At 38.5% G+C, this 24,575-nt stretch overlaps 1 protein-coding gene across 1 annotated transcript in view; it reads right to left on the bottom strand.

The window, feature by feature from the left end:
* CLINT1 (clathrin interactor 1) overlaps nucleotides 1–24,575 on the bottom strand; it is a 47,751-nt gene that overhangs the window by 17,377 nt on the left and 5,799 nt on the right. The window contains exons 2-5 of the mRNA XM_082063844.1: nucleotides 6,415–6,519; nucleotides 5,287–5,383; nucleotides 3,694–3,802; nucleotides 2,644–2,808 (exon numbers count right to left, since the gene is read on the bottom strand). Coding sequence (XP_081919970.1) covers nucleotides 2,644–2,808; nucleotides 3,694–3,802; nucleotides 5,287–5,383; nucleotides 6,415–6,519 — 476 coding nt within the window. The remainder of the gene's footprint in view (nucleotides 1–2,643; nucleotides 2,809–3,693; nucleotides 3,803–5,286; nucleotides 5,384–6,414; nucleotides 6,520–24,575) is intronic.

Genomic DNA, 24,575 nt, shown 5'->3' with positions numbered 1-24,575 from the left:
TAAACGCTACTATCAAGCAATCAAAACCGTCTTTCCTTCTAATCAAGTATTCAAGACTACCATACTGGCATTTCAGCTTACAAACCGCTGAGAGTTTTACTTCAAATAAGTACATTTGCTGTACAATCTCAATGAGAAAGTTTAAAACACTTAAGCCTGGGCTTATTCATACACACCCAGCCAACCTGAATTTAATTTAAAAGAAAAAAAACACTTAAATTTGAACAAAGACTTAACTATTGGAAGCAAAGCACACTTTCCTAACTTGTACCGTGCTCTTATATCAGACCTGCTACTGAAAATACAGGTAGATAAAACAACCCAATAGAACTCAGTTTCTAGACAACACTTTTAGACAAATATTTTCAATTTTGGGCCACCACACACAAAACTACCTTTTTTGTACTACTGAAATGTGTGAAACACCCAATTTTTATTTCAGCTGAGCAAAACTGAGCAGCAGAAAGGAAGAATGGTGAAAAGTTCATTACTTCAAGTTACATACAAATTACATTGTAGCTCAGGTCATGTTCTAGATGTATTAAATCAGCCATTTTAAGAAAAAGAAACTGATGGATTCCGGTACTACAAGGTTCAAAATTGGAGTTGTATCTGTCCAATAATACCATTTATCACAGGATATATTTTCTTATTGAAGAGGTAAGTGCCAAGTCTCCGATGATATTTGTTTAGATCCGTGAAGTGCAGACAAACTTTTTCAAAGTAGAGAACGTGGTAGAAATCAATGAGATATTATACTCGGTGAGATCTTTATCCTTGGAAAAGGAGAAATTGCTAAGGAATGTACTACTGCTAAATTTTGCAGGAGAATAAAATGGCCTTATTTCAGTTTATGTCAGGCTCTCAAACATCTTAACGTGGATTCCATTAGAAGGTTTCCTTGTGCGACAGCAATTTTAAAATAAATAAGAAAACCTTAGAGCTTGGTATTTCAGGACAAAAAGAACTAAGGAAAATACAAGTATTTTATACATAAATAAAGAGAATCTTTTAGATTAGAAGTGTGACCTGAGAGAAAGTTTGTTTTGTGCTGCTAGAAAGTTGGTGGGTTTTTTTTCCACTTTCTTCACCAAATAAAGGGATAATTAAAACCCCTTCCCCATCAAAATGAAATACAAGACAAAGAAGATAGTCCTTTAAATTTAAAGGCTCAAATGAAAACTGCATATGGAGATAACACTTCTCCCCAGCATCCAGGGGTAGATCACGACTCTGTAGAGAGCAAGTCAAAAAATAAGCTCAATGAAAGAACCACTCTGCATATGAAAAGGGAGAATAGAGGAACATGGAGAAGTAGTTTGTCAAAACCAGAGAGCAAATCACACAGTGAAGAGGGGTTAAAAAAAAAAAACAAAAACATACAGAGCACCAGAGAAGAACAGGGTGAAGTTCAGGTCCTGCACAGTTGCTACTCAGACCTTACACCCAAACCCTTCTCTCAAAGAAGTCACCAACTCTACCAAACCAGAGCCTTGTGTCATTGTGACTTTGGGACTCATCGCCTAATAAAAGCAGCCAAGGATTTACTCAGGCCAAAGAAAACACGGATAAACATCTCAAGAGCAACAGCTGGATCACAGACATGCTGGGACACATCAGACATAAATCCAGCTCGAGTTCGGATCCCTGCTGCACTCTGTGGTGGGACTGAGGAGCAGGGGAAGCTGCACGCTGGATGAGCGGAACCTCGTACGGGTTGTGTGCTTTATCTAACCAGGGTACCAGAGAACACTGCATCTTCTCTCTTTCTGGTGTTAACTACGACCTCTTCACTGGCTTCTGCAGTTCCCCAGGATTTAGGGATGAACACTGGTGCACCAAATTTCCAGCCCGCATACGGGTGTGCTGTGCAAGCTCAGTGTGTCTACACACAGCAAATTGGTTATTACCTCCGGGAGCCCTTCAAAAAGCACATGGGATCTACAGCACTAATCAAACCAGATTTTAAACATACACTAACTGAGACAGTAATAACTGTGTTGGAAAATGCCTAAAGTATAAGCACCATCACTTACAAGGTACTCCTATAATATCAGACATCAGAATCCGTACAGATAACCCACAGATATCTTTCAAGTGTCCGAAGAGTATTACTTGGGAAAACAAAAACGTCTAATGGTGTTACAATATCTACATTGTTCCACCCAAATTAACCAACAGCTCTAAAGGAGGATGGCAGGAGTAGGTGTAGTAACTCTTGTGCTGTGGTGGGTAGAAAGTACCATTACTACTTTTTTGTAATACTAAGAAACTCTGACTTACAAGAGCATTTATTTATCTGCTTCTGCTACAGCACCATTCATTTCACAATGAGACTCTGCCTATGGATAAAAACTAGACAGCTAAGTTTTGGCTAAGCCAATGCATTAATGTCATTTGTATAAGCTTCTAGTTAGTTATTATCTAAAAAAGACTAACTTAAAGATTTTTAAAGTAATTAATTTAAATTTTTATGTGGGGGAAAATGGGCAAGATTTCTTTTTTAATTTTATCACTGACAGTTAAAGAAATATGAAGAAAAAGCATCAAAAGGAGTATCTTAGAAATGCCTTAAATTGTGTTATCTAAGCGAAATGAAAAGTCGAGATTGTCAGTCCCTGATGAAGAAAGCATCGTACTCACTGTATCTGAACCCTCCAACACTGTCTGAAGAAACCCCAATGTATTTGTCTTTGTTCTTCTTTGCTTTCTTCCTCTCTTCTCGAAGTCGATCATCATCTTGAGCAAACTCAACCATTTCTTTTACCTTCTGGCGTATGTTTATACCTTGGTCTTTGCCATTTTCATCTGTGTAGGTAATGCAGGATACAGACGATGGATGGAAGAGAGGGGGAAAAGATAAAATAAATTAGAGGGAGCAATACTGAGCAAACTGATAAGAAAATTAGAATTATGACCACAGCAGTCAGATAAAGATCTCAAGGCCACTGAGGTCCACTGCATTTATTTAAAAATGACCAAGGCTTTTATTTCAACACACATCTTGATCCTTTCATAATTTTCCCTGAATGGTGTATTTAGAAACACCTGACTGCTGATGAAACATTGAAAACATTAATAAAGGCTGAGACAGAAATTATATTCTCCACTTGAACAATTCTAACCCTTTGATATATAAGCTCTTTTCCTCAGTCTTTTCAGTACAGTTTTTGCAAGTTTAATTGCAAGAACTCAGTCGTATCGCAAAACTGGATTTTGAGAAACCACTTTCTATTGGGATGTACTACAAGCTAAACGTGCTCCTTTCCCAGCCTTTTTCACATTCAAAACACACACTGGCCTTGCTGCCTTTGCACTGTAAATATTATTTGGTGGGAGGAAAAAACCCCAGCTTCAAACAGATGTGTGTGTTTTGGAGCTCTAACCTTTTCTTCCCATATGATTAAAGCTATTCCTTTACGGACACCACAGGGGACCAGTCTCTAGTGCATATTTTAATATAAACCCGAACACTCATGTTGTGTTGGTTCTGTTGTTATTAGCCAGTCTTTTCTGCAAGTTCTTGTCTTCACTAATTAATACTCTAGGGCCCCACGTCTTGGATTCTGCACTCTTCACACAACTGGCAACAGTCACATTCTAATTAGACTGGGGAAGCTTCTAAGCTGGTTCAGGTGACTGACAACTCCAACTACTGTTTTAATTTGCTTATAAGATTTTTCTATTGCTCACCTACAAAGTGGTAATTTTCCAGGGATCGCAAATCATAAATGTGTTCTCTGGCACTTGTAACAACACGCTCTGATCCATTCCTTATGAGGTAAGCTAGGAGCAGCAAAGACTATAAAAATACAAAGCACCTTATGATTGCATGAACAAAAGCTCTTTTTTAAAAAAAAAAAAAAAAAAAGCAATAGAGAACCAAACCTTCCCCCCTCCCTAAATTAGTAAATAATAAGACTTTCCCCTTTTAAATAAATGCTTATGAGTTCACACCAAAAACCCCCATGTTTTCCCCACATGCACCTTTTGCTCTTTAGAATATCAACACTGTATTTGTCAAACTCTATTTTGTTTTTACTAAATCACAAGCAGCTACCTTCATCAGCTCCTGCTTATTCTAAAAGATAGCAGCAACAATTAAAGACAAAGAGTTAACCCTGCTAAATGAAGCATTTTCTTTTCTCTCTTTTTGTTCACAATTTTCCAATGTTTTCCACTGAAAACTCACTCCTACAAAAATTCAAGAAGCCTTCTGCAGGATGCAATGGAGACACAAAACTGCATTTCAGGACAATTTTAAGTAAGCAACAAAACAAATGAAGTTTAAATAGTACTTTAATTGCAATTTTTTATGTTTCTCCAAAGCAGTGCCTTTATCAGCTAAAGCTGTCATTATATTTCAACCTATCCAAACCCGATAAGCAATTCCAAGCAGTCTTTATAACATTAAGTAGCTATGTGTGATAGCATTAAATATTAATTTATATTGTACTTCAGGGAAAACAATTACTATGAATACAAAACATCAAGCACCTGTGAAAAGCACAAACCATGCCTTAGAATTAATTCTGTCTTGTTACAATCCCGGCATCAAGAAAAACAAAATATAAGCTGGTCTAAGACGTCAATTCCAAAAAATGAGGTTATATTTGCATAATTCAGTGAACATCGAACATCACTTTAAGTGCAGCATGATATAATCTTAAGCAAAAAGTTTCTGTGCTGTGCTAATTAGACAAGAAAAATGCAAACGATTCAGTTATTTTTCCAAAACACAACTAGGACATAAAAGCCTCGTATGATAAGATCTGCAAGACAATTTGGTCTACTCAAATTCTAACCTACCATTTTTAGAGATTTATGAGTTGGCAGAAAATTAAGATTAGTTTCCATTTTATTTCAGGTATTCTTGAATTCCTTCAAAAAACATTTTCCTGACAGCACAATAACTTGTCATCTACTTTTCACAGCGCACCACAACAACTCCTTTGGGTAGCTTCAAAACGTGAAAGCTACTCCACTACTTGAACATCGGCAAAATGTAATTGCTGTATTACATTTGTTAGGTAGCATCTTAGACACACTTCTAAAAACAGGAATTTCGTGGGGTTCTTTCATATACAGCATTTGAAAGACATCTTTGCCTTCAGTAACGGAATTATAAGGATATAGTTATGAAAAAAATATAGGCTGCTAGTGGAGTAAGTGATATAGCAGTGTCTAAACAGGACCTACATCAGAACATTATACTGGCAACAAGCATTATGTCCTTCATAGAGCAACACAAAGTCTGGAACACATCCAGCTTGTATACATACACACCTTATAAACTCTCCTCCAGTTCTTTTTATTGTCTTTCAGCATTCGAGTCCAAAGCATGTTCATGAGTTCTGGAAACTGTTCATACATAAACGTAGCCCTAAAGAATTAAACAAAAGGAGGGAAGAAACGTTATTCTCCAAGGTTTGCCAGAAGAGCTTGTTAAATTCAGGGCTGACAGTAGATGGCAGGCTTGATCTAAGCCCATTCACATTACATGACATTACAAGGGAAAAAGCCATCCCTATTTCTTAATCTATAGAGTAATTTACATACCAGTACTTCAAAAGAAAAAAAAAAAAAGTAATTCTAAAAATCTGAGGCAGTAAAAGAACCTCCTCTAATTTATAACAAAAATAATTATTTACATGAATACCCTAATAACCATTGCATCTAGTCAAACATGCAACTTCCAAACTCATTTTAACAGGAAAAAAGTTCCAGTGTTCTGCCACCCTTACTGAGAAGTTTCTTCTCAAATTTAAGTGGAACCTCCTGTGTTCCAGTTTGAATCCATTACCCCTTGTCCTATCACTGGTTGTCACCGAGAAGAGCCTGGCTCCATCCTCATGGCACTCACCCTTTAGATATCTGTAAACATTACTGAGGTCACCCCCTCAGTCTCCTCTTCTCCAAGCTCCAGAGCCCCAGCTCCCTCAGCCTTTCTTCGTAAGGGAGGTGCTCCACTCCCTTAATCATCTTCGTTGCCCTGCGCTGGACTCTCTCCAGCAGTTCCCTGTCCTTCTTGACCTGATGGGCCCAGAACTGGACACAATATTCCAGATGTGGTCTCACCAGGGCAGAGTAGAGGGGCAGGAGAACCTCTCTGACCTACTGACCACCCCCTTCTAACCCACCCCAGGTACCATTGGCCTTCCTGGCCACAAGGGCCCAGTGCTGGCTCATGGTCACCCTGCTGTCCACCAGGACCCCCAGCTCCCTTTCCCCTACACTGCTCTCTAATAGGTCATTCCCCAACTTATACTGGAACTTGGGGTTGTTCCTGCCCAGATGCAAGACTCTACACTTGCCTTTGTTATATTTCATTAAATTTTACCCTGCCCAACTCTCCAGCCTGTCCAGGTCTCACACTTTTCTTTTTCTTCATCACTGAGCCAAATTATCACTTACTTGGCAATCTCTCCCATGAGTTGCCCCGAAGGTCCCCATGGATCATCATTGGTTGCTTCTCGAACCTTAGACTCGATTTCTGAATAATTCATAACCACATTGGTGCTGCAAAGGAAAAAATTAACACACATGAAGATTAGCATCAAAACTGAGAAACACATGAAAACTTAATAATGACACTCGTGTGTATCTCACTTAATGAGATACCTCAACAGGATGGGAAAGAAAACATCTTTAGTGCTGAAGTTACCCTGAGGACACCATATAACACGTTTAAGTTATCTTTAAGAAGGCTTTACTATTCTATTAGTCTGCAAGAATACAGGTGAGAAAGCCGGGATTACATTACAGCTGGATTCAATCCAGTAAAAATGGCTTTGGGTCAAATTAAAATCCAAACCGAAGCACTAGATTCAAAGCCGCAAGCTTCCCCAACCAGACGGGGTTTGCTTACAGCTTTGTACGGTGTATAGTGATTTGCAAGAGGCTTTATAACCCAATCAGCAGCAGATTCCAACCCGCTCCCCCCCAAATGATGAGTGCTACAAGAGAAACTCAAGAATATCAGTACCAAACAGGAGTTTGTAAAAAATAAATGAAAAGAAAAAAAACCTCACAAACAAGGGTGAGGTAAGGGAGATATGACTCACTGGAAAGTCTGTTTCCTAGCTCGAATTTATTTAATTGAGGGAAAACAGCACACAAGAAAAGCTGCAGAGCACTCCGGATTATGACTAAAGCAATGCAAATATACTGTAAGGAGCTCAGGCTGTCTCTACAAGAGTTCAGAGAGAAATGCAACTTGGAAAAAGAGGCAGTTTTTCCATAACAGTTATATTAAAATAGTCAATGTGTGTGTTTTGTTTGTTTGTTTTAAATGAACCTCTCAGACTGGTAACCTTTAAGTCCAGCAACCTCCTTTGTGGCCCTAAAAGCATCCAGATACATTCGATAACACAGTGATTTTCCTTATATTTTAAGGTGAGCAAGCAGGCTCAAAACATAATTCATACGAGGAATGCTTGAGAAACAGTTCTCTAGTTATGGAGCAATATAGCATAGAATAATAACAAAAATATCAGTCAAAGGAAACCTAGTGGCCTCTGCTTTCCCCACCTACTTTGCAGTATATTTGAAATAACGTGTTTACAGCTGCTGTATCTAAAGTTTGACAGTTTGCTTAATCATACAACAGGTTTCAGAAGCCAAAAAACCCTCTAAATGACTGGGTTCAACACAAACCATCCCACAAAGTTCAATTAACTAAACTGTAGGAAAGATCTAATGATCTTCTGCTACAATGTGGAGAAGGCATTTGCTGCTTAAAAATCTTCTGAACCTGAAAGGACTAGAAGAAAAAATCAAAATGCTGAATAGTCATCCCACTGTCCACGCAGGAGCCGGCACAGAGCTGCACTCCAGCTATAGCCCTTCAATTTTATGCGGCACAAGGACAGCAAAGCTCTTGGAACTTGGAGCTATGAACAGCAGAAACAAGAATGAGATCCCTTTAAGTCCAAAGGAGGACACAGAAGGTAATTGTTAAAACAGAATAAAATTCCTGGACTCAATCTTGGAATCTCACCATGAGAATTCCTGCTGTCGGATTCTGATGTATTGTTTTTATTCAACTTTGTGTCTAAAGAGAACATAAGCTACATGACTGAATAAATAATCAGCAAGCTAACAGAACCCATATATACATATAAAAAAAAAGCATGTAGGAACACAGCAGTAATTATGAACAACAGCAATGAAGGTTTTATAAATTCATTCATGCCAAATGCACCTCCAGCTTCTGTTTCTGCCATTTTCTTTACCATACATGCAAATGTAAACTAATCCCATCTTTATCTGCCATACGCATGGAACATTAAAAAAGAAAAGAAAACAACTCCAAACACACAAGCCCAAAGCTGCAGGCTCGAGTGCTTTGCAGCTTTCAGCACAGTGGTGCCTTGTCCGGATCCAAAGGTTGGTTGTTGTTATAACCCCTCTTGAAGAGCTTGTGTGAGACGTGATGGGGAGTTGGGGGGAAGCATAAAACGAAGCATTTCCTCCATTTCTTCGAGCAAAGAATTTAAGACTGGAAAAGGCATGAAAAGATGCAAGCTTGCTGTAAAAAAAATAATATATATATATCTATATATCTAGCAGCAGCATTAGCTATGGAAGAACTCAAAGCACATGGCTCAAGTGGCATCAGGGTTGAGAGGGGGAAGGGAAACAAGGGAAATTAAGTAATGCCCAAAGAAAGAAGAAAGTGCCATCAAACCCTGACAAGTAGAGAGACACACTCTGTTTCTAAAACTATCCTGCATAAAGTTATTGTTCTCAGCAACCAGGAGAAAGCTCTTTTGTAAATGCCAAGATGAGATCTAATGGCATAAAGCGTTCCAAAACAAAGTATCTTTAAGCCGCATTTAATTCAGCAACAAATGTAAACTCCAAGGAAAAAAAAAAAGAACTGTTGTATAGTTTGGCATCGTTCCAGGTCACTTAAAAATAACCATTTCTAAAAAGGTGGAAATGCAGTTTTATTCTTCCTTTCCCATGTTTTCTATGGCCCTCATTCCCTGCCCTACCCATGATTCCTGGGACCTTTGCAACAAAAAAATCATTTATGTCCAGATGTGAAGGGAAAAAGTGACGAGCGTGATTGCCAAGACTTCCTGCGATTGATAGAAATTTAATATCCGAGGATCCCGTCAGACACCAGAGGGGGCTCTCTGATCGGTTTATACTGGGCGGCTTCCAGGGAATGGTGCCGGATCGCAGGGACATGTTCTGCTTTGTGAGCAAACGGACACGCACCGGGCAGGACGGACAGACAGTGTTTAACACACACTATTACCTGTGAGACTACATTAGGATTTACCCCAAATCACTAACTGAAACCCTGCACAAGGGGAATCTTGTGACAAGTTGTCATAAATATGTACATAAATATATGTACGTTTACAGAAACTTTTGACATGGACAAAAACATGAAACACAAGAAGCGTATTTTGAAAGTTACATCCAAAATAAAAGGGTTGATATTAATCTCACAAACTTTTGCATGATTTTCTGTTTGTGTCCCACATTTAAGTCTATTAAATCATAAGACTAGTGCCAACAGATGATTTTTACTTTTCATTGTACCCCTTATAAATTATTTCAGTATTGTTTCTTTTAAAAAAACCAAAGCTGTTCAGAAAAGCCAAGAGAGGGCACTGTCACATCTCTGAAACAGTCGGCATGGTGACAGCGAGCAAAATGTTAGCTTGTAATTTATTACAAGGGAACGCGCAACTTTAAATGTTTGCATCTACAATTTATAGCAACACTGAATAGGTAGCTCAAGTCTGAGACTAAATTCTTCCACATGAATAAATGGATAGAGTGAAAAGCCAGTGGGTAATGGTTATAAATATCTGATCATCTCCGAGTGCATCAGACAATAGGACACACTTCCTCTTTAAAAAACAAAAAGGAAAAAAGATAAATATAGTTAAAAGTTTTCCAGGCACTTCATAAATTATATTTTAACATATTTTGACGCTGAATAGATGTACCACAGATGAAACACCCCCACAACACTGCTTTGGCCACAATTCTGTCTGCATTTTTCAAAGAAAAGTCTTTCTAAGGATTCAATTGATTGCAAATCGTTTCGAATGTTGTTCTAAGTTATGTTTTGAGATTTGTAAATTGCGAGAAAGCTGTCATCCAGGTGTCGTACCCTATAGCGTGCTAAAAGCCCCAGAAAATAAGAAGTGGATGAGGAGAAGGATGTGAGGAACGAGAGGAAGCACTGCGTGTACCTTTAATGCATAACTTGAGATAGAAATAATGTCTCGGTGGTGTTGCGGCCAGCAAGAGGGGACAAGAAGTTCTGTACCTATTCATATAAAACCAAGGGGATCTGAGAAGCTACCAAGGTCCAGCCCAAATAGGTCCAGCCCAAATGTTAACCCAGTATCTGCCACTTCAACCTTTACAGTTGCAAAAGCCTGAAAAGCACTTCAGTGTTTCTTCAGTGTTTTGTTTTTTGTTTTTTTTTTTTTTTTTTTACATAAAATAGCCACAAAATAAATAATTAAAAAGAAACCTTATCTCTCACAGACCAGGAAAAAGAATCATTTTTATGCCAGGAAAGTTAAATTACTGTATTTCCAACAAACATTCTACTAAAACATTAAATATTCACAACATTGTGAAGTGTTTGTTTCAGAGTGAAGATTTTTCACTGCTCAGGACCACAAGATGTTCTCTACATACTCATACGCTGTAGCTGAAGTCAGGTCAATTATCTATTAGAATATTACCATCATTTGTAAAATATTACACAGCTATAACTGCTGCTTCTAGTAATAGCTTCCAAGGGGTAACATTACAACCGGCTTTGTTGTGCCTGAACTCATCACCCAATATCAATCACTGCTGGTTCCACACTGAAAAATCCCACCTTAAATTGTACCCCTTGAACCAGGAACACTTTGGAAACATGGAAACAAGGCTTTGAATGCAGCCAGTAACAGAAATGGAAGGAGCCTCTTTTCTCAGCAGATCTCTACTCAAAAATTAACCATCAAACTCTAAAGTTAATTCTCAAACAATACTTCCTGACAATGATTAACATACAGTACTAGCTGACCTGCTAAAGAAAAAGATGCAACAGTTTTTGTCTTTGTTCACTCGATTCAACAACACTTTGGTTGGATCCTTTGCTGCGCATGTAGCACTAGGAAGAGCAAATAGTTCAATGCCCACGGTCTTCCCAAAAAACACCACACAGAGATTTCCACTTCATGCCCCCCAGCATCTCCTGTATCTTCCAGGCGTTTTCTGTTCCCTCATCGCACGGACAATACATTCAAGTGTGCGAAATCACAACTCCTAAAGGAAGCTCACAGGTCTCTGCTAGATTTTGGGGAGCAACACCCTTTTGAAATATTCCTGAGATAGGAGTTCATCGGGAAAGGAGCAGAGTCTATACCTCGCCAAGGTTCAGATCTGCAAACAACACGTAAACTCTGCATTAATGCTCATATAGCAGCAGAGTCTTAAACATGCAGAAACCTTTAAATAGCACGTGCATAGGAAACCTCTGACAGAGAAAATAAGCACCATGAGAAAATAAGGTATTTATGCATTAAATGTAATGAAAGGATAATAAATAAATATCCATCCATCCAGAATGGAACTTACTTTAAAACATATTAAGGAATCAGAAAGCCTAACAGATCTTAGTCAATGTTTCTGCACAAACTTAAAAGCCTTGAACATGCCCCGGGGCAAGAGTCAGAGCTCTCCATTAAAAGCACCATTAGGATTAGAGCTGCTGTGATGTGGGTGGTGTCACTGAGGACACCAGTACAGTTCTGGACATTAAACCCACAGAAGATTTGTGAAATGCCATGCCTAATCTTGTGAAAACTAAAATAAACAGAAGCCACAGAAAGGGTACATTACAACAGTTTCTTTCTAGTGATGATAAAGGTATTGGATTGGACAGGGTGAGCCTAATTAGAAACACTTCTGGAAGCTCTGGGAAGCTGCCCACTGTGCTCAGGGACTGAGCAGCAGGAATGAGAAACCTGGTTACACAGTTAAAATTTTTTTTCAATATATATTTCAAACCAATTACAATATCATGTATACATGGGACTCCTATGTGCATAATATTATGCCTTTAACTATTACTCCAAGGACATCACTGGATTATGCACCTTCTGTTTTCCTTTTTTTTAATTCTACAACTGGGAGCACTAAAATACTAAAAGCTGAGATGAGAAACTTTCTACATTTTACCACCATTAACAGTTTCCAATGAGACACCATTCTGCAAATATCTGTTTAAAATCTAAGCGCAGAAGAAAAATCTGCAAGTGTTACACACTTGTACATCTATCATACATACAGCTTGAACATTAATGCTATTCTAACAAACAGCAACACTAAAGAAATTACACTTTTTGAAGGAAATAATTAGTCGGTTAGAGCAGGAGGGGTCTGGATGAACGGAGGACGGGAGCAGCTCTGTTGCAGCACCATGTAGCATGATACCAAAGTCTTGCAAGAAACAAATCTTTTAACCTTTTGTTATTTAATGTGCCAAAACAGACACAACATAATTTGATCTTTTAAATAACTACGTGTTTAGCATTATCCTTTCAACAGGCAGTCTCATATACATTAATCTCATTCTTCCTCTAATTTTGTTAGAAGCTTCTTTATTTTTAGGAAGTCTTCTCCTTATTTGCTATGACTTTATAATTGAATAAAAACAAAGCAAATGTTAAATTTGGTCCATAACAGATGTTACTGACTCAGAATAAAATCTCGTCACCTCACTTGGTGACATAGCAAAGGAGATTGTTACAGTAACCATCTCTAAAGCTCTATTAGATAAAATCCACTAAGAATACGCTTGCACTGCTCTATGCTGTGCTACTTGCTTTTAAAAATTAATCAATTGCATTGTCCAACCAGAAAGGACCATAAATGGCATCTGAAAAATAAATAGTTGAGAAACCATTAAATTACAGCATGAGGAAAGTTTAGTTTAACTCCGAGTGAGGAAGAACATACGCAGTTGCTTCATTTAATCACCTTGTGTATCTCCACCTGAACACTGGTACCGTTCCAGTGAAGGGCACCCGGACAAGAGCAGGAGTGCCCTGCTCTCATACGGACAGTTTGTTACCAGCCTGGCGGTGGCTTCACCGTGAGCCCCTGAACAAAGGCAGCAGTAACTCCCATGTGGAAGCCAAGCGAATGCTCTGCTCCTCCGGTCCAAGGGCCACCTTTGTCTCCCAGCAGCTCCTCTCTACTGCCAGCTGGGCTGTTCAGCGCCTTCCAGCTGAGAAGTTTGCAGTTTGTCACTATGGGACTCGACAGGGACACACGAGCTATTCTTCATCTGATCCACGGTGCATCTTTTAGGAATATCATCCAAAACACGACAGGAGCAATTTATTTTCAGATTTCCCAAAAAAATCAATATACGGGCCGACAATTTAAAGGAAAAAAAATATATAATGTAGCTTCACTTTTAGATGTTTGAGACTGCATCCGTATTTATTTTTTTTTTTAAAAGAAAGAATTGAATGCACTATAAAGTGAATAAAGCAAACTTTCAACATCTGGAGAAGAGATATGACAGACCCCAGTAACGTTTTCTCAATATAGTTATCTAAAAGACCCCCAGTCACAGACACACATGCATTTAAATGAAGCCCTTGGAAAGGAGGGAACACACCATCTTACCCCCACTGTTCCATCTTCTGTGAGTCATGCATCAAGGCTATTTTTAGTGTCTAGATTAAAAGGTTCCTGTAAAGCAGGAATGGAAAAAGACAAAAAGGTTTCGAGAATGCTAAAAAGTTAATTTAATATTATATTTTCTATCTTTTAACTGTGTGCAGAAGTTAGTTTTAACTAGGAAGAGTACATGGTAACTGAAAAAGCTAAACACCTTATCTGAGTACAGGATACATCTCCTCTAATCCCAGGTGTGGGAATCTTGGCATCTATTAAATTGTTAATTAGTTTCCAGAAACATTTTTTCCAATTAAAGAAAAAAATCATTTAATGCTTCTCCATCTGGGCATGAAATCCTTCTGAAAGAGTATTTGAATCTGTGAGCTAAAGAAGAATCGCTCCTGATCTGCACAGCACCAGCTCCCAAACCCCCGAGAGCCAGCATGCCAAGCAAGAAGCACCTCGGTATATTAACTCCACTTAGTTCTGTTAACATCACTTCCCTCAGGATCTGAGGGATTAAAGCTGTTCACCACGCCAAACCTGCATTTCAAGAAACGGAAAGGATTTAGGACAAAGTCAAAACGAAAGGTACATCTCAGCCCCAGATTTCCCTGCCCTGTGACAACCTGTCACTACTTTAGAAAACTTAATGCGCAGACAGGGGACAGAAAAATAAGACATCATTTATCCAGCTATTTTCCCAAACAATATAATGGACATTCAGGACAATTATTCAGACAAAAACATATTAATCGTCTTCAAAATAAAGACGGTGCTGCCCTTCCCCCTCAGTGCTATTCAACTGGGATATTCAATCTCAGCCAGCATCTCTCTCCTTGCTTGGTGAAGGCAAACTAACAAAAAAACATGTAACAAACTTAATGCATTTTCATTTTGCTCCTGTCAGTAATGTCACTTTTATTACAAAACACGCAGCTTAGATTTAGAGCCTTACAGATGAAACATATGGATACCAAGTATCAAGCCAGCAGTCCACAGTCAAGGAAGAAACAGATGGGTACCCATCTGCACAAATGCCTGGTGAAATACCTCAGGTTACAGAGGTAACAGCGCAATATTAGCTGATACTTGACCGCTTTGAGTTACTGATTTTTAAAACCACTTCTCAGAAGCATCACAAATATGACACCAGTCAATTTAGTACATGAATACCAGGCATTATTACAGACCTTGATGCAAGTTGCAATTACGCATTTTCTGACCAACATGTCACCTTCATTATGGTACAGTAGGATCTGAAATACATTTTCAGCTTTTCAAGTTACCAGCTTCATAATTTATGTGGCAGATGTGCAAGGCAAACTGCACAAAAAGAGATAAGCCAAGAAAAATATCCTGATGGCCACAAATGAATTACGACTTGTGGGAGGAAGGAACTATGAACTATTTCCTGTGCCTTACAACTTCTGATCACAAAAGACTACCAAGTAAACAAGATAACCCCATATCCACCACACACACACTTTCCAAAAGGACAGTGACTTTTAAGAATTAAATGGAAGCCTGTTAGAGAACTTGGAAGATCTCTCACTTACAGAAACCACCACTGCACATTGCTCAAGTGTTCCTTGGAAAGCTTCCCCCCTCTCACAAATCACCCAACTGCAGCTCGCTAGATTCTTAATGTTTCATAATTGCTATGCTGCAGCTGAAGTAGTTTTTACAGGTGTTAGGAACATGAGGTGACTAATTACATGGTAGTTTTAAAGCATATTTGTGCAAGGAATGAACACTTCCTCCCCAAGTTGATTTAAGACTGATTTCATTTCTCCTACTGCAGATTCCTTGTAGTATGTAAGTGTTAATACTTCCATATTCTTACATAAAACCATCCCTGGTGGTTTATATGAACAGATACATGGCTGCTTTAAATATCTTCAGTTGCCAACAATTGTAGAGTGGCAATATGTGATGGTAAATAATTGCTCAAACTCACTGAGGATTTTGCCATGTTAATATTATTAACTGTGGTTTTGTAACACATTTACATATAGGTTTTTCTTCATCTAAAACCCAGGCCCTTTTCTTTAGGGGATGTTTTGGTTCCAAACACCCACCCTGACATTCTTCAGTCGGCATCCTTCCATCTTCAAAAATCTTCTCTTCAAAACCACATTTCCATTTTTAAAGGCTTAGTAAGTATTGTCATTTTCCTCCATTAAAAAACCCCTTAATAGGCGATTTACCAAAATAAGTGTTATATAGCAAGTAGCATGAATCAAAACACTTAACTTCCAATGTAAGAACACTGCAACAGTATTTCCATTATTTTTCTGTATTAGTTTTTAGGTCACATTTTTTAGGTCAAATTTTAATTGCAATTAGAGTACAATTACACCTAAACCATTCTTACAACAAATCTGATTCATCTTAAGCACGAAAACCAATTTCACAAACAAGCAGAAAAAAGCTGCCTTTCAGACCACACTTGACACTTTGGCGGGACAGTTACAGCACTAAATGAGCAGCTCTGGGTTTGATTCAAACAGATTTCAAGTTTTCAATCTCCTCGGACTCGTGTGAGCATCGTCTGCCTTACCAGACTGCAGTCACTGCTTCACAGCTCCTATCCCTGTGGGCTTAATTGCTTTCAAAGTTCAATACACTATGTTTAAACAATAGCAACCATATAGCAAAGAAAATGTGGAATTACAAAACATGGATAACTTTTTGTAATTGCAGAACTAGAGATTTCCATATGTATGTTGTAGTCACAACTAGATTTATTTTTGCTCCATCCTCCAACTTCACTACCCTACTCCTTACCCTTCAGATGTTTTCTTCTGTAACAAACAAGCTGCAACAATTAAAATGCTTTTTAGAGTCAATGAAATTTCATTCGAGAATTCAGTCACATTGCTCTTCCTCCTTCAAGGCTCAGCAAAAGCCACTACAAATTTTCCACCAAGTGTGATCCAATCAGGTAATATGACATACGGAAAACAAATGTCTAACCAAGCAGGACAAAGAGCAAGAGAAATCTAATTAAAAACACACCTTCCGTAGAGTGCTCTTTTTATTGAATAAAATGATAGCACACAAAAAAAGAGACAGTCCCAATAAACACTACTAGACACTTAGGAAACTAAAATATAAATACATAATTTGGGAAAGAGACACTGCAACACTCTTCATCATAGCTGACAGCCTCCAACCGTGTGTTTTTTACTTTGTTGCATTCCCATAACTTTAAGAGCAACTTCCCTCCCAAAACAAAAAGCTCATTTCAAGTGTTCATAATATGTTGCATAAGCTGCCTTCTGAGTCAGGTACCTAGTGACCCAGTGCTACTCCCTTCTTTGTATGCACAAAGTATTAACACACCACACTGAAGCCCACAGCTTAAGCACTTGAAGTGTGTACAGAAACCTTGAGCAGATACAGAGATTTCCAAGCACTCTCAGTCAGTGAGCTATCAAAATTGGGGCACAATATTTTAATATTGAGAGAGAAGTATTTACAAGAAGAATGAGGTCCTATCCTTCTTTTGAAACAAGAAATAAAAGGGGTAAAAGTTTTCAGAGGACAAGTAAGCTGGATACACCCAAGATGAGGCAACAGTAAGCTTTGAAGGTGTGTCATTTCAACTCACTTGCGTACCTCAGGCTTCCTATTTAAGAGTGATCTTGAATGGAGGAGGAAGATGAGAGAGAGAAAACCAACCAACCTCACACTGAAATGAATACCAAGACTCCCAGCCCTACAGAATGGTGTGCAATGACCTCTGTACTTAAGACAATGTGTCTCCTATTCCCAAAACAAATCTTAAGTTTTAAGAGTGTCAAAAGAGCTGTGCTATTAGTGTCTTCACACACCCCTTTGATAAGCCCCCCTCTGTAATTCTGAGCTATTATATTTGTAACTACTCATTCACTATTCATGTGAAATGTGTTCAACAAATAACTTCACACTAGGAGCTTCTGGCACCACTGAGGTCCATGTAACAGTTTTGAGTTTGCAGTAATGCAATGACTGGTTAAGGAAACCTCCTCATGATGCTATACATGCTTGGAGTATATTAGCTGAATAGTTAGAGATTTTACCCTGAAAAGCAGGAACATAGCCTGGTAGTTACTACACCTATGAATGGCACAGACTTGTTCAGTTCTACTAATTCACTGAATTCTAAATAATCTAAACTTTCCTTAGACAAAGAACTGTTTCAAATATTCGTCAACTGAGAGTATTTGGTGTTGACAGAATAATCACATGCGATAATACAGAGTTTAATATTGTCGAAGCTACACACCCCTAACATTCATGGCCCATGCTCAATGATCTTTGTGGTTTCAGCTATTCCTTCATCACAAGCTGAGTACCATTAAAACATTGCCCTGATTCCAAATTTTTTACAAATTAAGCATTACTCTAAACACATGCTAGCTGTTCCACTAGGGAGGGCTGATCAAAGTTTGAACAATGCAGGCACTGAAGCTTTTAATACAAACTGATAATTCTCTGCTACTATATAATCACTTTGGAACTGTGACGTCCCATGCAGCCCGGTACTTCACAGTATCAATCATCTTCTGCAAGCCTTTTGAGAGGAATAAACCTGAGTACAGATAACTCCCCTCCATCAACAGCAAGCACCTGTTACAAGGTCTTCTCCAATCACATCCACAGGCAAGGGTAAGAGATCAGGGTAGAGTCCCGCTCCGAATGCACCACCCTTGTTCCCTCCAGCCTGTCCGAGGGCTCTAATTCCTGCCAGCTCCTCCAACACCCCCGACTTTCACAACACAAGTCACACACAGTCCTTAACACCCAGAGCAGCTTTGAAGGGCCTGCAGTTTCCTTCCGCTTTCAACTACAGAGCTATGACTCTGTACAGCTTCACATTTCATCCGTGATGTACCAAAGCATTCATGTCATATTAGATAAGGAAGCCTGAGACACGTAGCTCATCAACAACAGAATCTAGAAGTATGGTCCAAGCAGCAGGTTGAAGCAACTAAACAAGAAAACCTTCAGCTGCCAATTTATACAGTCTTGTGTCCTGGGAAACATCTTAAGATTGAGGCAGAAGCTGCACTGCACTTTTCAGAGTAGGAGAAAGGAAGAGGAGGCAACAGCTTACACAGTTACCAAATTGCAGGCTCATAACCAGTTGTTTTCCTTCATTTATTCAAGTGTCTTTCAGTGCAATTGCTACGCAGGAGGTGTTCAGTGGGAGAGAGGGAGACACTTGAGACTATCATCTTCATCTTTGTTTTTCTAAAGTGAACTGCATTATCATTTACTGATCTTATTTCTAAACACACTGCAATGAATTCTACAGTTGTTGCTGTTTGCAAAAATCCCACAACCTCAACACTGGATTCCAGGACTTTTATTTCCTGAAGATAATTAAAATCAGAAAATGAATACTGATGTCACTACAGAGAAGCTGATCAGCTTCACAAAATCTGTTCTTACAGTCTTCACCCTTTTCACCAATGATGTTTCTTTTTCATTGTCTTCAAGAAGTGATAACAGTTACGTTATGAGCTACCAATATAGCATATAGTTTTTTTTCCCCAAAAACTGAGCATTAGGAAATCCAGGGCTGTTGTACCTTCTCAGTCCACTTTCATTTGATGTATTCTGGCTGATATTCATTACAGTGTCCTGTAAAGAGCTCTTGTGGTCGCAGAGATGCAAGATGATGTGTTTTAATTTGTGCCCTCTGCCTCTTGCCCTGTCAAGTTTTATTACTATTTGCTGTGTCTTCTAGAACTATTACTGGGATATGATGTTTTAGTCTTATTTGTCATAAACAAAACTTTGGTTTCAGGTGAGTCTTTAGAAAGAGAAAACTGAAGTTTTTCACTAAACCACACCAGCGTAATTGCTACAAGGGGAAGGGGAAAAAAGTGCATGAGGAAAGCAAACACTGTTCCAAGAACACGCTGAGAAAAAAATACTTGCGCAGAATTTAAATCAATCCAAATGCGGTTCCTAGGAACAGCACAATCACTTCATTTTCAGCTTATTACACTCTAGCCCGTAAATTAACAACAAAAAAAATGGTTTAGAAAAAACCTAAAATCCTACTTCAGATTGTTCATCCCTTAATGACCCTCAATTATGTTTCTTTCCTGCTACAAGTGTATCTAAGAATAAAAAGCAGTAGTCATAATCCTAAATAGACTAAATTAGCTTAAAACCTATTTTCTTTTGTCATTCAGTTTTCTCTGAAGGCAGGTCACAACCTAGAAATCCTTCTACTACTGTATTAAGCAGCGGGACGAAGTAACTTTGGTCGATAGTTAAAAGCAGAGTGTCCTACAGCTGTTTGCAGCTGAGTATCCAAAAATGGGCACCAGCAGTAAGAACATATCATAATACTCCACTAACTCCAAAAGGTATCAATGTTATTAATATTCGTTATTTCATTACAATTTTCAAATTGGTATCTCACATTAAATAAAAAGGGTAGCACGGCAAACTAAAAAACCCCACAAGTTCACAAACATGCATTTTTCCTCAAAGTAAGTGTTCTGTTGTGGAATGAGTCTGGTAAATTAAATACAAATTAACTTTCAAAATGCCAAGCTGTGTTTATTTGTGGAGGATAATGATGTTTCCCCTCCTTTCATAGGTATCATTTGTTAAACTGGTTCCTCCAGGAGATCAAGTAACTTATGTCCTAAAAAAGTAACAAGAGCTGTTTCATTTGTCTCAGAGACCCAGTTTCTAGTTCCTGCCCAGATACAGATGATAATTTCAAATTACACTGTGTATTTACAACAAACTAATTTCACTATGGTTCAATAAAGGAACAATTTATTTATTTACTCACTAATAATAAGATTACTGGATTTTTATGAACTCATTTCTGCAGCTACAGAAGTTACTGTGTAAGTAACAACAACATGATGCTGACAGTTTTACCCTAAAGGGTAAGAGACTCCACTTTCCAATTAGAAGTCTATTAGCCCTAAGTTTTCAGCTGTCTCAAGATATGCATTATCTGTTTGGCAGCAAGGAGAGATAAACCGCTGTGCTAGAAGTTAACTCCTTTAGACAATACGCACCTTTGAAAAGAGGGATTTTTTTTTTCCCCCACCTCTCTTTGCTTGATCAGATGGAGGAATAGCTAATTAAATCATTGTCAAAACACTGAATAATTAAAAGTGACAGCAATCATTAAGGTATCAGCTCTGTTTGCAGATGTAAGTTACGAAGGACGTAATTTATTTTTCAGAAGATACGGTTACCCACTGCAACTCCAATAAAATTATCTAAGATTATCCAAAGCCTTTTTCTTCCCTTTATGTTAAAAATAGACTTGAGAAACCACCTGACTAGTCTCATAGAACACAAAACACACACCTCCCCAGAACCACATAGGGATGTGCTTGTTTACTGAAGTTAAGTCTTGAGAGGAAACACTGAACAGTCTGTAATGTACATTAGAATGTTTCTAAACAGCTTGACAAGATGGGGAGAGCAACTAACAAGAAAAACATTTATTGTTATGAGTCAGAATGGAGCAGAGAAAAAAAAACAAACCACATACTCCTTAACTCCCAATAGGGCTCATTATTATTACAACAGATTACCAAAAAAAAATGCAGGTCAGTCTCATTAAACAAGTTGAATATACACTAATATTCCTAATTGTATCCCAAATGAACCAGTTAATATCTATTAAGCATGCAGTCAATATTTAACTGGTTAGAACAGGACACACTAGCTGGATGAGGGGAGGGAGGAGTGCAACAGCTTTGATGTATCTTCCTTACAACATACTAATAATACTGATGTTGTCATATTAGTTTCATTTTTAGCGGCAAACCAAACTCATCTGAAAAGATTTAATACATTTAAAATAACAGTCTACTTAGAATACTACTCTCACCACTCTATAATAACTGAAATAGACACCACCAGTAGTTCTAATATAATTAGCTGCGCTTTTAAATTTAATTGAAAGCATCTCTCATAAGAATACCTTTTGGATCCTGAGGTCACTTCCAGACTGAATCATTCAAAGGAGCACCATACAAGATACACAACTATCTATTTCAGTCTATATCCCTTCTCCCAAATTTAGAACCAAGGAGTGGAATTAGACATATTGATGCACATCCCCAACACAACAGTGATATAAACATTGGAAGGTCAGCTCAGGAGCCTGAAGCAGTGATCCACAACACAGAAGAGCAACCTTGAGAAATTTAAACTTGTAACTCAGATTTGTGATGGTTTAGAGCAGTTTTGTAGCTAACAAACCATATACAGTGCAGTTTCAGATAATACATAAAGTTAGGCAAAAACATATCTGCATTAAAAAAGGGTCCCCACCAACCTGCCTGTCCTTTCCCTTATCAACACAAGGGCTTATGAGGCCAAAAGCAGCTGCTTACACAGCACGCAGCCAAATCAGCTCCAAACCCTAAAAGCTTGGGGTTTTCTCAGCTCTGTCAGAAATACAGCACAAGCAAATCCTGAACTACACAGTGGCAGCGTAAGGAAGGCAAAGACAGTGAATGATCAGGTATAAAAGTGGGACATTCTCTTTTAGCGGAAGAACAATCTTGAAGTTCGTCAATCTGTTGTGAAACCACACGCTAAGGGTGCACTTCAAACACTGAACCTGTACCTTGCCCTCCTTCTTACCCAAACACCATTCCTCCCTTTATGCCAGTACAAATATTTGTGTGACCATGGAGTTAACTGCACCAGGGAATTGATCCAGTGAAGAATTAAATTGTCAAAAACAACTGGTTAGCCTGAGAGATTCTCTCATCAAGCAGAAAGTATGTTAGTGCCAGCCAAAGGAGGAGAGGAGAAACATGCCATCTGTGGCAGACGAAGGCTGCAAAACCTCTTACCACCAGCCCACGCTTACGCTGTGAAACTACAACCAAAGATTTCATGGGTTAGGTTATGTTTTCATAGTTGTGATAGCGCTGACGATGTTTGAGACTTCAGGGCAACTACAAGGGGAGATTCAGCCACACGTTCCCATGTCCTCTGCTTACACCAGCTTTAACTCTCTCTCTCCTCCCCCCTCCCAACTCCGCACCACTTCCTCAGAGATGCGATACAAATACCCGTGCAGTTGTATAGCAAACGAGTCTAGGAAACTAATCTAACTTAAAAACAACTAACCTACAAACTCCCCTTGGGAGACAAAGAAAGAAAGAGAGAAAGCTTCCAATTGGATCTGCTCCTCTATCCGGCTCCCGAACGGCAACCGAAACCACCTTACTTACACAGCACATGATGCAGGAATAAATAAGTAATGAATAGTTTTTTTCTAACACTGTTATTGAAAACTTTAAATGAACAGAGGTAGATATGAGATACAAGAATCAGAATTTTAATACTGTGTTTTAGGACTAATGCAATGCTTAGAGTTGCACCTTGAAACAGGCAGGAGAGAAAGCAGCAGTGTGTTAGGCATTTGCACAATGTTTTGGAAGTAATTATACCTTGTATATAAAATAATTATGCAAATCAGCCAATATTTTATCATGCACTAGCTGGCAATGCAACCAAGAGAAAGTAGCACAGAGCTCAGCTAAGCACCTGGATCCTTTTGACCACAGTTACACAGTGATGTAGGTAAAGCTCTTCGGTTTGACAAGCTCGATTTACTTCCCAAGCAGAAGATGTAGTCTTATTTCTGGCAAGGCGATGCAAAGCTATGTTTTAAAAATAATTCAAGGACGTAGAAGTTATCACACATCCAAACATCATTTAGATTCCCTGAAAACACATAAGACCAACACCTTACGTAATACAAACTATTGTTAGCTTCCATAGGGTGTATAATGGCAATCTGAAAGAGCACTAACAAAACACCACTTGATGTGGTTTGTTAATGAAACTTGTGTGTTTGGTCCACACTGGTGGGAGTTTCCCCAATCCTTTTTTTCCCCTGGAGCTGTTTAAAAGGCGTTTAGATGAGGTTCTTAGGGACATGGTTTAGTGCTAGAGTTAGGTTAGGTTATGGTTGAACTTGATGATGATTCTGTGATTCTACCTTACGCTAACTCCGAATATACCCTTCAGCTTGTAACGTTTACCTACTTTTGATTACTCCACCAGTTGAATATTCAAACAGGAGAATGACATATCTAAGTACATGAGATAACGGAGCATAACACTTTCAAAGATGCTTATCATCAACACTAAAATACATGGCCCAAAGACTATAACTATTTTTATTCCTTATTAAAACCAGCAACTTTTTGGAAGTTTTTTAAAGGAAGGAGGAAATCCCTAAGAAATAAGTGCTGCAACAAGTGCTTGGCAGACCCGGCTGCATACTGCCGTGGAGTCAAATGATGTGTTTCAAATACAGCCTTACTTTGCATTCCCAAGACTATTTCTTCGCTGTCTCATTCTCTGGTAACCAGGCAGAGGACAAGTCCTTATAGGGCTGGAGATAATAATCATCACCTTGCTTGTAATAATGATACGAAATGCTGTTCTTAAAGCAGTTATCAGCAGGACATCTCTTAAGTAGCAATAGGAGGACAATTCATGCAGTGAGGGTTAACTGTCCCTTACATAAAGCGATGGAAGTGTTCACTGCTCTGAAGATCTTGCTTATGCAAACCAAAATCAATCTTAAATATAAAGAAAACTAAATGATCCTGGAACTGGAGCAAGGGAGTTTACGGGAAGGTCAGATAGCAACACACTAGTGTTAGACAGTTATTTACCTTTTTGCTGGATATATCATATGACGGATCATTTACCATAATGCCTGCTATTACTAATCCTGCAAAAAACACTTCATTATAGAAGAGCTCAATAGTCTGGGTGGACAATTCCATGAACCATAAGAAAATCGCCCATAAACAATAACAATTACTGGCACATTGAAAAAATAAGGTAGTTAGGCAAGAGGATTTAAAACCCCCAGATGAGTATATGTAGCATTCTGC

The sequence above is a fragment of the Streptopelia decaocto genome (genome assembly GCF_964273445.1).
Source record: "Streptopelia decaocto genome assembly, chromosome: 12".
NCBI lineage: Eukaryota > Metazoa > Chordata > Aves > Columbiformes > Columbidae > Streptopelia > Streptopelia decaocto.
The sequence above is the reverse complement of the archived record's forward strand: the minus strand, read 5'-3'. Positions and strand labels throughout refer to the sequence as shown.